Source organism: Strix aluco, chromosome 2 (assembly GCF_031877795.1).
Source record: "Strix aluco isolate bStrAlu1 chromosome 2, bStrAlu1.hap1, whole genome shotgun sequence".
NCBI classification, from domain to species: domain Eukaryota; kingdom Metazoa; phylum Chordata; class Aves; order Strigiformes; family Strigidae; genus Strix; species Strix aluco.
The window spans coordinates 91,305,404-91,317,748 of NC_133932.1; the positions used below are offsets into that span (position 1 = coordinate 91,305,404).

At 35.0% G+C, this 12,345-nt stretch overlaps 1 protein-coding gene across 21 annotated transcripts in view; it reads left to right on the forward strand.

The window, feature by feature from the left end:
- The window catches only part of MYCBP2 (MYC binding protein 2), a 204,488-nt gene that overhangs the window by 115,399 nt on the left and 76,744 nt on the right, over positions 1-12,345 (forward strand). For all 21 annotated transcript variants that reach the window (XM_074815495.1, XM_074815477.1, XM_074815481.1 and 18 more), the window contains 7 exons: positions 602-827; positions 1,195-1,313; positions 4,324-4,411; positions 8,077-8,129; positions 9,414-9,586; positions 9,923-10,067; positions 11,778-11,990. In XM_074815495.1, coding sequence (XP_074671596.1) covers positions 602-827; positions 1,195-1,313; positions 4,324-4,411; positions 8,077-8,129; positions 9,414-9,586; positions 9,923-10,067; positions 11,778-11,990 — 1,017 coding nt within the window. The remainder of the gene's footprint in view (positions 1-601; positions 828-1,194; positions 1,314-4,323; positions 4,412-8,076; positions 8,130-9,413; positions 9,587-9,922; positions 10,068-11,777; positions 11,991-12,345) is intronic.

Consider the following 12,345-nt stretch of genomic DNA (forward strand, 5'->3'; position numbering starts at 1 on the left):
AAGAGCTGGAGGAGGTCATTAGTGCAAGTTATCATATGATCTTCCTGATGTAGTGATGCTTCTTATTGTTCTAAAAGTTTATGGAGCTTATCTGAAGCCTTAGGTTTAGTTGTTACTGCTTTTGAATTTCTGTAGCTATATGCTATCATACTGCAGGCCATATTCACGAGTGTGATTCAGCTGCTGTGTACTTTTCTAGGATTGCACAAAACGGATACTGAATGTGTTTGTTGAAGGTGACATTAAAAAGCTATTTGAGAGTTAAATGTTTGTAGTACTCTGTGATTGTTTTGTTTAAAGATCCTGTGCAGAGTTCTTAAAAACAACCACAAATGGTATCGTAAGCACAAATGCTTAATCCAACGTAATACAGGATTATAATTCAGTAAGGTGTAAAGCATTTCAGGTATATCTGAATTTCAAAAAATGGGTTAGGTTAATGTTAATCTAAAGCATATCAAAACAACTGTAAAGAATTCCATAATTGAATCACTTTCATAGCCTAAAGAATTAAAACCAAATGGAAATGAAGAAATAAATATAAAAAAAACCCCAACACCACCCAAAACTTGCACATAATTAGACTGTTGTTTTGTTTTAGGTATCTTTTCCTGAATGTGTCAGGTGGATAACAATAGAGTTTGACACTCAGTGTGGCACTGCTCAATCAGAGGATGTTCTTCGTTTACTAATTCCTGTCAGAATTGCACAGAGTCTGGGATTTGGACCAAAGTATGCTTCTGTTCATGAAAACCTTAATTCATGGATAGAACTGAAAAAATTTTCTGGATCTTCAGGATGGCCTACCATGGTATTAGTATTGCCAGGTAATAGATAAATATGCAGTAATTTCTAGTAATGTGAATTATTAAAATAATGAATGAAAGTTTGATTTTTCTGCAAAACTATCTTAGAAAACAAAGTTTTCTAAGAAGAAGAAGACTTTTTCTATGAAGAAAAGTCTTCATCCAAGCTGGCAAGAGTTCATTATGAGCCATTGGTTGTATATCAGTTGATTATGTTTATATTAGGTTTCTTGTTTGACATGTTGATCTGTGTGTTATTCATGGTTTTACTTTACATGTTATATACAAAGCCTGGGTTTCATATATGCTCATGTAGAAGAAACATACAAAAAGAGGAAATTTTTTTTAAAAAATTACTTATTTTATGTATCCTTTTACTTCCTATAAGGAAATGAAGCTCTTTTTTCTCTGGAGACCGCATCAGACTATGTGAAAGATGAAAAGGCTTGTTTTTATGGTTTCAAATGTTATGCAATTGGATATGAATTTAGTCCAGGATCTGATGAGGTAAGGAAAAAGTTAAATGGCTGCAATTGCTGGACCTATTAATTCTCTTCCATAAGGCCTTTTTCTTTAAAAAAAACACTTGTATTTCCCCTTCTGACTAAATAACATTAGCAAAATATTTTAAAACTAATTTCATGTAAGTTTTTAACATTTTTTCTTACAGACATTAATTGTTTGGATTTCTTTAATCTGAATATCACTGGAATAGTCTTTGGTTTCGTTTGTTTTTTTTAATAACTGTGACAGTCTGCAAATACATAGCATGATTTTATCTATTATGTCAATGGGATATGAGATTTCCTAAAACTCTGACCTAGTCTTCAGTCAGAAATCCAAAGGATTGCGGCTTTCAAATGCACAGTGATTACTATTTTACTGTCACTGCCAATTATGGGATGACAAACTTGCATTATTTTTCCAGTGTTCACTCATACCAGAACTCTCAGACTCCCTGGAAATGCTGTGCTTATTTAGGCTACCTGAGATACACCTCATCTTGCTTTTAAGGATATGAGTCGTTTCCACCACTGTTTCTTTGTTGCAAAGGGAACATAAAATTTCTTCATGTCCTTTATAATAAAGCCAGTGCTTTATTTTGACTTATTTTAAGAGCTCACTGAAAATACTTAATATGCTTTATAGTAATTCCAGAAAAATAGCCCTTCTGTTATCTTGGGACTCTTTGGGTGTGTTGCTTCACATGAACTTCACAAGGTCTGCATCTTGCTTACACTACAACCCTCACAGAAGATTTACCTCATCTTATTCCTGGGTTCTGCTTAAGCTAAACCATATCTTCAGGTTTTCAAAATGTGAGATGCTTTGGAATTTCATAACATATCAGATATGAAAACATACCATAAGTTTATTAGCTATGATAGTCTCATTGGCTTGCAGCAAATCAGATTTATAAATCCTATAGATGATCTAACTACTGTGTTTGAGTAATAATAATTTTTGCTTAAGCAGAAAAAAAGAGACAGATTCATATACGTCATTGATTTTCTAAAAGAGTTTACAGACGAAGCTGCTGGCATGTTTTTAACACTAAGTGCTAAAACATGCCAATATGTTAACTATATCATCTAAAGAAAAGTTGCAGTTGTTTTCAAACATACCTTTTTATAGCCCAAATACTCTTAACTTAAAAGTTTTATAAATAGAAAAGCAAGTTTTTACAGTGCTTAAGCTGCCTTGCATCTCGGGACTAAAGCTTCCTTAAGAAATTTAATTTAAGTAGCTGGGACACACAATGCAAGTTTCTCATTCTTTTGGGTGATGACAATTTCCTGAAGTGTTACCACTCATAGAAAAAGAAGCATGTGCTTCTGGTGACCGCTGTGTTTTCTCTAGCTTAAAGGAACAAAGTATCAGTAAGACCTAATTCAAGTCAGTGGGATTAATTTTTCCACATCTGATTCTCTCTCCTTCCAAAGGACAAGCCTCTAGTACCATTACCTAACCAGTATATTGAATGCCATTCACTGTTAGGGAAGTCTGCAAAAACTGACAGATGTCATTGAATGTGAGCGAGGGCATCAAGGAGAATTGGGTGTAGTTGAACTATTAAACCTTGTTTAAACCTAGGATTTTTGCAAAAATTTTAGATTTCTGCTTTGATGAATGAAAAGGAAGGCTTTTTGCTGTTCATTGTTAAATCTACAAAATACATGCAAAAACTGCCTTCTATGTAAAGAGTGTTCACACAGCAGGGAACTGTCCAGTGGGTTGATCCACATTTCACACCTTTACTTGCTTGCTATTTCAGAACCTGCTGGTTTGAGTCCTAAATATGCAGTTTAGCAAGGGTTTAGTTTAAAATGCATTTTGGAGATTCTTCAGTCTTCTTGGGAGTCTCGGACAATACGAGGCAAGTCTAGGGTTACTGATTTTGAAGGCTCTTTCCAAAAGAAGGATTTTTTACCTACTTCATATATTGTCAGTTTCTGTAAGTCTGCCTAGAAAATCCATCAGGTGGAGGTGTCCTATCTCCCCCAGTGTTTTTTGGTGGTGGGTTTTGGGGTTTTTTTCCTCCCTGAGAGGCATCTGTCAGACATGTGTTGAACCACCCACATATTTCATTACAATTTAAAATTGGTGTTAGTGTCAATACCTTTTTGTGAACAAAGTTAAAAGAGGTTGTGCTTGCTTGTAGCTGGGACAAGTTGAAGGGGAAATGTCAGATGTGTTTCTTCATGGTTTGAAATGTAGCTACAGCCTCCCTAGCCATACTGCGCTCCCCCCATTCCTTGCACCCAGCCTCCTTCTCTCTATGTATTTGAAAACTGTGCGTGTGGTCTGTTGTTTTTTTTTTTTTTTATTCTTGCAAATAAGGTTGAAAGATACTTATAGAGATACTCTCAAGTGTTTTCAGTGACAAGTCTGGTGGGAGGGGTGGTCTTCTCATTCCTTAGAAGAGCAGCATCGAGGGGAAGAAGTAACTTTCCAGTGCAAATACAAGGGAGAAGAAGCTGTCATGGGTGTCTCCCAGGTTTTATAATGGATAAAGGGAAATTATGGAATCTTTTTCCTATCCCTGCTGCTCCAACTAGAGAAAGAAAGAGGAAAAAAAGATACAAAGAATACTACCTTTAGACAAGATAGGAATGTGAGCTTGTGTGGTGTGTATATCTGTACAGTTTAGAAGAGGCATTGCTTTGCAATCTGAATATGTATTGGTAGGTTTTTTGTATTGGGAAGTTTCCTTTCTCTTTAATGTTACAGACAAAAGACACTTATCAACTTTACGTGTTCTTACAAGGCTACCAGAAGCACGGTAACCCATTTATTAATACTCATATCTAGTTGAAATTGTTCTAAAAATTTTGGTACACTGGCCCATGTCACAGCAAAATATGACAGTAGTTGTGCAGCAAGAAGTATATCACTGAGAAACTTCAAAGTGGAATATGCAGTTAATATCTCATAGGATAAAGCAGTGTCAGGCAAACTTACTCTGTCGTATTTTCTTACACACTATTTTCATTTTAAAATTTGTTTCAATTTGAAGGGTATTATTCAGCTGGAGAAAGAATTGGCTAATTTAGGAGGATCATGTGCAGCGGCTTTGATGAAGAAAGATCTAGCACTTCCTATTGGTAAGTCCTACTCAAAGAACATACTTAGTTATTTCATCATTGTTTCAGGTTTTCTGAATCAATACGACCTTTAAGTCTTAATGTTGCTTTTAGTTAGAAATAATAATATGAAAACACTTCTTAAAGCTGAATTAAACAAGATAATAAAGTGTTTTCTGCTTATGCTGTTCCCTTCATGCGTGTATGGGGAGGAGGGAAGCCTGGGTATTTAAATCTGAACCAACTCACCCCATCCACAGGTAGTGTATCAGTGTACGAGCTATGTCCTACAGTTTCCTCGTGGTACTTCACAAATGTGCAGGTATCTTATTTGTATTTCTCTGTCACTGTTTTTTCTCCCTGCACTCCACACCTTTCTGAATGAAAAATACCTGCAACATTGAATTGCAAAATTTAAAATCACTTGTTTAAAATTGAAAGTGACCATTGCATCTGTAGACCTTATAGCCTAAAATATTTATGCTGTAGTTTGTTTTTTTAATTACAAAAAAAATCACATACTTTTACAGCAGATGCAGCAAATAAAAGCTTACAGTAACTCGAATGTAATTTAAAATGTAAGGAAAAATATGAGTTTATGAAAACTAATGGATATAGAGATTGAGTTAGAACTTCTAACAATGCAGCCATATTCTGTGTAATAGCATTTCTCCTAATTAACATTAGTGAATAGGAAAAACAGGCTCATAATCTATAGTAAGATATCTTTTTGATCATTTTAATTTAGGAGCACAACCGAGAGCTCAAATATTTTTAATGAGACTAGAAGTGTATATTAATGAGCAGGAGGGCATTGATCAGTGTGCAGTTATAACCATAAAACCTAATTTGATTTTTTTTTTAACCTGGTATTTTGTTTGTGTATTTGAATGTGCAAATTTCTAACTTTATGTTGTAAAAAGGCACCTCAATTGCACTGATAGATCTATGTTTCTCTCTCAAAAGTACAGGCAATTCTACAGTTTAAATAGTGCCCTCTTCTGTTATCCTCCAGCCAGCCACATGAGTTTTGTTGACTTCCCTAGCACCCATTTGTACTGCTGTTCTCCTATGCAAAAAAAAAGAAGCTGAAATTGAAATGCTTCTAACTTAATTTCCCAGGTTTTCTAATACTTAGTACTTCTCTCTAAAAAAGTTCTTTGTTTAGTTCTGATTTTGAATGTCTAAAGCACAAGGGAAATTAGGTGGTACATTGATTGGCTTTATATGCTTTCAGATAGAAGGAATTTGAAATAAAACATGCAGTTAAGTTACATGTGCAGTCTTGGCGACCTATAAAAGTGGTTGTGTATCATCTGCAAGAGAGGGGGGATAGGTGCATTGCCTGTAAAGAGCTTCCTGATTAATGACGTAATTACAATTGATTCATCTGACAGTTTACCTAACACCAACTCAAGAATTTCAGCCAGGTCTGTTAGCATTGCAGATAATATTACAGCGTTAATGACATACACGTGTATTGTTTCTCTCCAAGACCACTGGACCCCGTGAATAAACAAAACTGATGAATTATAGGCAGCAGTGGTAGTATTTGCAAATGGAAGGCATAGTGCAGCCTTTTTAAGATGGTTTTCGGTTGCATGTAATTCTGCTTTAAGTGTTTTGATTGGTATCGCAGAAAAAGAGGTAAAAATGTGGTTTCCTGAAGAAACATTTAAATGCCTTAGTATCAGACTATTTTTTCTTTTTCTGCATTCTAGATTATATATCTTCTACCTTTTTCTGCAAGTGAAATGGTGTCTTAAAAAATGCTGTGTTACTGCCATTGTTCATCTGCAGAGCAGTATCATCTTACTCATGGAATGGAGTGTCCTTTATGAAAAAGCTATATAATTATGTAAAAGACTGTCTTGTAGTGCATATGCAGAGGAAGGTCCTTTTTATTAGACTTCTCATACTTTATTTTGTAATTTTTACAATTTTACCTTTGTCCTGTGTGTGATTGTGTACAGGCTAAAGAAAGTACCCTAAGAAAAAAAGGCTCACTCCACAAAATAATCAGCAACTTCACTTACAATGCCTGAACTTTGGCATTTAGAAGTTAGGTATCTATATCTAAGCTAGTAGCTTAGAGTTCTTTTAGAGTTAATTTGGACATCTTCAGAGGATGGTTCATGTTATACTAAGATGAAGATGTAAGAAAAATTTAATTAATCACCCAGAGGAGCAGCCTGTTTCTTCTCCATTTACTACAAAGATATCTTGTAATACCTAAATCTGAGCTCATTATGTCATGCTTCACTGCCCAAAACTAGGTGAAGTAAATACTGCTTCATTTCCCAGATACTCTTTAGACCTCTGGATCCAACTAAACGCTCTTAAAACCTGGTAATTTTAATTAAAACAGTAAGAAACTTCATGACATTGTGTCAAGGAAAATAGGATGATGGAACTGACTTCAGACCGGAGTTACTAGTTGTTACTGGCATCCTTGTAGGACCTTTCCATTTTCAGTTTTATTTGCATGATTTATCTTGGCGTATTGACTTTAAGGAGGTTGTCCTTCACAAAGAGGTACCTTGCTTGTTGTTGTGTGTATATTCTGTATACAAGTAGCCAAATACTTGTATAAGTATTCCTCTAGAATCATTAGGGGAAAAAAAGTATTCTGAAAGAACATCAAGAAGGTTTAGCCTTTTTTGCTCCAAAGGAAGGTGGACTGGACAGTGATCCCTTCATGTACTGGGAAAACTTTATCTTTGAGAGTATACCCAAATACTGTTTGAGTTACCATGTTCAGAAGGTCACACCTCCTCCTTGCCAGTTCTCCAAGACTTAAATTACAATACTTCTTCACAAGAAAGAGATCTGTTCTGAGACAAATTTCTAACTTAAACAGCAATGTGAAATTGATCGAGATATTTAACATTATTACTTACTTAGTTGTTTCAAATTTGTAAAAGTTGTTTCTGAGAGCAGAGTTTTTATGTATCTTTATTTCTTTGAATTTTAAAAATGCCTTAGAACTTGATTCTTTTCATTTTTCTTTCTCTCTTCTGACTAGTAGAATTGCCTGACATGTTTTTGAGAGAGAGTAGAAATACGGTAACCTTATCTGTTTTACTTTTCTGTTAAAAGACTGTGTTTGGCAATTCTGGTCACCCTGGAATCAGACTTTTGAGTTGTATTTGTGAAAAGGAAATACTGTGTGGTAGAATGTATTTGAGTTTTAGTTTTAGGATGAATCATAATTCACAAAACTGTGCAGAGTTTATCAGGTTTTCAAGTACTGTTAGTAGGGTAAGGTCTTAAAAGGGAGCAGCTGGTGCGTACTTGTAGGTACTGCTTCCTAGAAACCATCCTGACCTCCCAAAATCTTTTTTGGAAAGTATCTAGTCACATCCAAAGATTTGCCATACATACTGTCTTGGAGATAAGAAGATAAATACCAAATTTTTGTTTTGTGTAACGTATATTGTTTATTTGCTTGTGCACTGAACTACACAGTACTGCATGCTTACGATGTTACTTGAAAATATTAATGTTTCAGCTGCTGGTTAAACAGTATTACACATCATTATGCAAACTTAGATTTTTAATATAAAAGGCTTCACTAAACAGAACTGAATTTCACATAATATTTGCATTTACATTTGTACATCTACATACAATATGTACATAAATGTAAATATTGTTATGAAAAATATGTGTTTATATTTTTACAGCAGGTAATGAATTTGAAGAAGACCTTGAGATTCTTGAAGAGGCTGCCTTACAGGTAACTGTGGATTTTTATCCATTGCAACATACTTAAACCTGTAATTGCATTGAAACTTTTTCACTGCTACAGAAGAAAATCACTTGTAAGGTTTTTATAATAGAAAAGATTAAAGTTTGTTATAAAACAGCTTAAGTAAGTCTTAGAGAAGTTTAGTATATACATTAAATCTTTTTATAATAAATCCGCTTAGGAAAAAAACCATAAAATATCACATAGTTAGATGACCAAGTATGTTTCAAAGTATTTAAGTGTTTGACTTAAGTTGCACTATTTATCAAATTCCAAATGTTGCCAGAATTAAACCTGTACATGTCTTTGTAAATGCAGAACTAGAATCACTTTTTCAGTTGAGTGGTAACACTTATCAGGTCCCAAATAAAATTATTGTTCTTGTTCTGGTTTGATGATGGTACTTTATTCATTGTGATGGTAGTTAATGCTGGTCAGTAACTCCCAATTTATATCCCCTAGCTGATGATGGACAGTGAAGAAGGAGTTTTCATGTTCTCTTTCTTTCCTAATTATCTTCAGGGTAACTGTTTTGAAATTCAGTTGTCACAGTACTTGCTGGAAAAACATATCAGTGCTACAATATGACACCATTACATAGGCCTTAGATGACAGAATAGTAAACAGAAAATGTCTAGGAGGAGTCAGATATTCCTTGGAAGAAATATTTTTTCAACAATCTGTTCTTGGACCCACCATGTTGTAATTCAAAATGTGAGCTAGGAGTGTGCATGCCAGTAATGGATTAATTTTCACTTTTAGTCCTGTCTGTTCAGTATTTTATCCATCTTTCCACCTTCTTTCCCTTCTTATAAAGAAGGGATTTCTTTTCACCCGAAAATATCTTTTTTTAAGAGATCTGCATTTCTATAAGTTATATCCCTTTTCTTTTGGAACATGTTCATGGGTCACATTTTCAGAACGGCTTTCTTCATTCTTTTCCTGGTCGCAATCCAGCAATTTAGGATACTCTTAACATGAAAGTTCATGTTACCTTTTTCTTTCCTCCAAAAATTCTCCCTCAACTCAAGCTTGTTTAATCTCTTTTGACATAAATTATTGTTTTGTAGATTTAGCTGACTTTTTTTTTGTTTTAAAATTTCGTCAAAGTTTATCAACTCTTGTCCTTCTTGAATAGTTTTCAGGGCCCAAAATGTCTGTTCTAATTGTGTCATATTATGGGAAAATGTCTACATGTAAGATACTGAAAAGCTGTTTTATGTCTCCATCCTTTCACCCCCAACTCAACCTCCGGGAAAAAAAAAAAAAAAGGTGTGCAAATCTCACTCTGGCATTCTTGGGAAGGGCTTGGCACTATCTCACTCACCAACCATTTTGGAAGCTCTCGAAGGAAATCTTCCACTGCAGGTACAGAGCAATGAGCAGTCATTTCTGGAGGATTTCATTGCTTGTGTACCAGGATCAAGTGGCGGACGACTTGCAAGGTAAAAGTTTTGTGCTGCATGAATAAACCCATTATCTCATAGGTGTAATGTTTAAGTTTTGCAGCAAAGTAGAAAACGTTATCTGCTAAATTTTAAAACCTGTGCACTGTTGCTTGTCTATACAACTAGCTATAAACTTTAATAGTCATATCAAATATTAGTTAAATAAAACTATTTGCCCATATTTTTTTCTATTGATATATTAAGTAGAAGCATTTATGTATTCAGATCTTCTGCATCCTTTCTTTGCTGGAAGTCATGTTTGTACCAAGTAAGAATTTCTATCTTGGGGAGCTATAAGAGATTTTAAGGTTTAGGTGTTTTTCTTTGATGTAGGTGGCTTCAGCCAGATTCATATGCTGATCCTCAAAAAACATCACTGATTTTGAATAAGGATGACATTCGATGTGGTTGGCCAACTGTTATTACAGTACAAACAAAAGACCAGTATGGGGATGTTGTTCATGTTCCTAATATGAAGGTAATTATTGTCTTCTGGCTGTTCTTCATTGTGCCGTCTTTTAGTATTGTAGCTATTCCACAGAATACTCTTGTATAGGGCAGAAAGTGGCATTTGTAAATTCAGTGTAGTCAAACCTTCTTACCTCTAAATCCACAAAATTATTAAATTCTGAATTGTGCCAACACCTTTTCATGCAATTTATAGCTTGTCTGCAATGAACTACAGTTGTGTAGTTGTGAAGATAATCAGTTGTAGATGACATTTGGTGGTGATGATGTGTAAGGTGACAAGAATCTGGTTTTTAACTTGTAAGCCAAGAAAGAGTATTATAAGTTGTAGACTGAATAAATGTAATGATAAGAAGAATCAGAAGCACATTGAAGGACCATTTTATTATCACTTTATTTTAGACCAGAACAGCACTTCCCCTTTTTCTCTTTCTAGTAATTGGAAGTTCCTGTAGTGTTTGAAATTAAAAAAATAACTGGCAAGGTCTGGGATTCTTGGGTTTTCCTTCAGCCTCTACAGTTAATCACTGTTTCTTTTAATTTATTTTGGTTGTTGTCAAAACTTAGATGAAGTACCTTTTACAAAGGCATGATTCCTGTGATAAGAGCTCTCAGAACTATTCTTTGTATAGGATATAGTAATTGAGAGTTATCTTACAGTGAGCTGTAAACTCATTAATGAACAGTGAGTCTACAACAGCAACACAAGAATCGGGAATCAGCTTAGTCATGAACATAGGTGTGGTTACTAATTTAAATTTGTGACAGAGGAAATAGAAAACCAAGTATTGATGTTATTCTATCAGTCAGGAAAAGGATATGTCAAAATATCAAAATTATTGTTGGATTTCTTAATTATTGTTTTACTTTAATATATTTAAGTAACACAAATCTTAGTTTAATCATTCTGTTGGACTCATTCAGTGCACAAGACACTGATGTAACTTCTGGTAAATTAAGTAAAATTTTGATGAAACAATGCGCGAGATCTGCAGTATTTTAACATACTTTACTGCAGATTTAGGATGAGTAATGCATAAACTTATTTTCCAGATAGTCTGTTTTTCAGGTAGCAGTTTCTTTAAGCCAGGATGCCATCTAGCCATAGCTCCATGCTTTTATCTTGACAGTTGTTTCCAATGAGAAGAAAGCATTACTGTTTTCCCTCAGAGACCTACTTACAGCTGACTGTACCTGCACTAATGGAGATCTGTGGTATCTCTGGGGGAAAAAAAGTTAAAATACGTGTTGAAGAGCTCAGCATAAATGGACAGTGCTGATGTAGTAAGGTGGCAGAGCTAGCCAAGATCCAGTCTGGCCACTGCTGATCCAGATCTAGCAGGCCCTGATGATTCACTCTGAAACCTGTGCACTCATTTGGAAGGCTCTCTTGCTACTTCATAGCATTTTCTGTTGTGGGAAAACTTAGCTAGGCATACCAGACTACGTGTGGGTTCCCAGGGAGTGCTCTGAGATGGGAAGAACTGACACTGGCCCTTACTGATCATGTGCCAAGATAGGTGGGTGCTTCTCTCCTATACACTTACATTTCTCAGAGATGCTGTGCTTGGCTTTGTAAATTTTTAACATAGGTTTTTGACACGGCTGGATTTATAGTGAGTGCTCTAAGCTATTTGTCACTGCACCTTATCGGATCTAAAAGAATGTGTGTGTGTGTTTTCTCCCTAAATCATCTTATGTATTCCATGTCTTATTGCAGGTAGAAGTCAAAGCTATTCCTGTTTCTCAGAAAAAAACATCTTTGCAACAAGAACAAGTTAAAAAAGTGCAACGGATACCAGGGAGTCCTGCAACAGCTGCTTCCCCTAGCAGTGATATGACCTTTGGAGGACTTCCTTCACCAAAGCTTGATTCTTCCTATGAGCCAATGATAGTAAAAGAAGCTCGATATATTGCTATTACAATGATGAAGGTAAATTGCTGTTACTTCAGCAATATAATTATAAGATTCAGCCTTAAAGTGTGTAAAGGTATGCAAAGGAGAAGGAAAAAAAGTATATTTCAGGTTGGCCACAATCTAGAAATAAATTAATTATAAATTACTTTGATTATATTTAAGTTCAACAGAAAACTAGCTGCATCAAAAGGGCCAATTGTCTGGACTCTAAAGCAGTTATAAACTAGATCAGCATTTAAAAGGAAAAGTTGTCTTGGATTTTGATTACACTGATCAACAAACTAGTCTGAGTCACTCAGGAGAAGTGAAAACAGCTGTTGAAATGGTGGAGGGGAAGTCAAACAAATGTGTCCATATAGAGTTGGAGTGT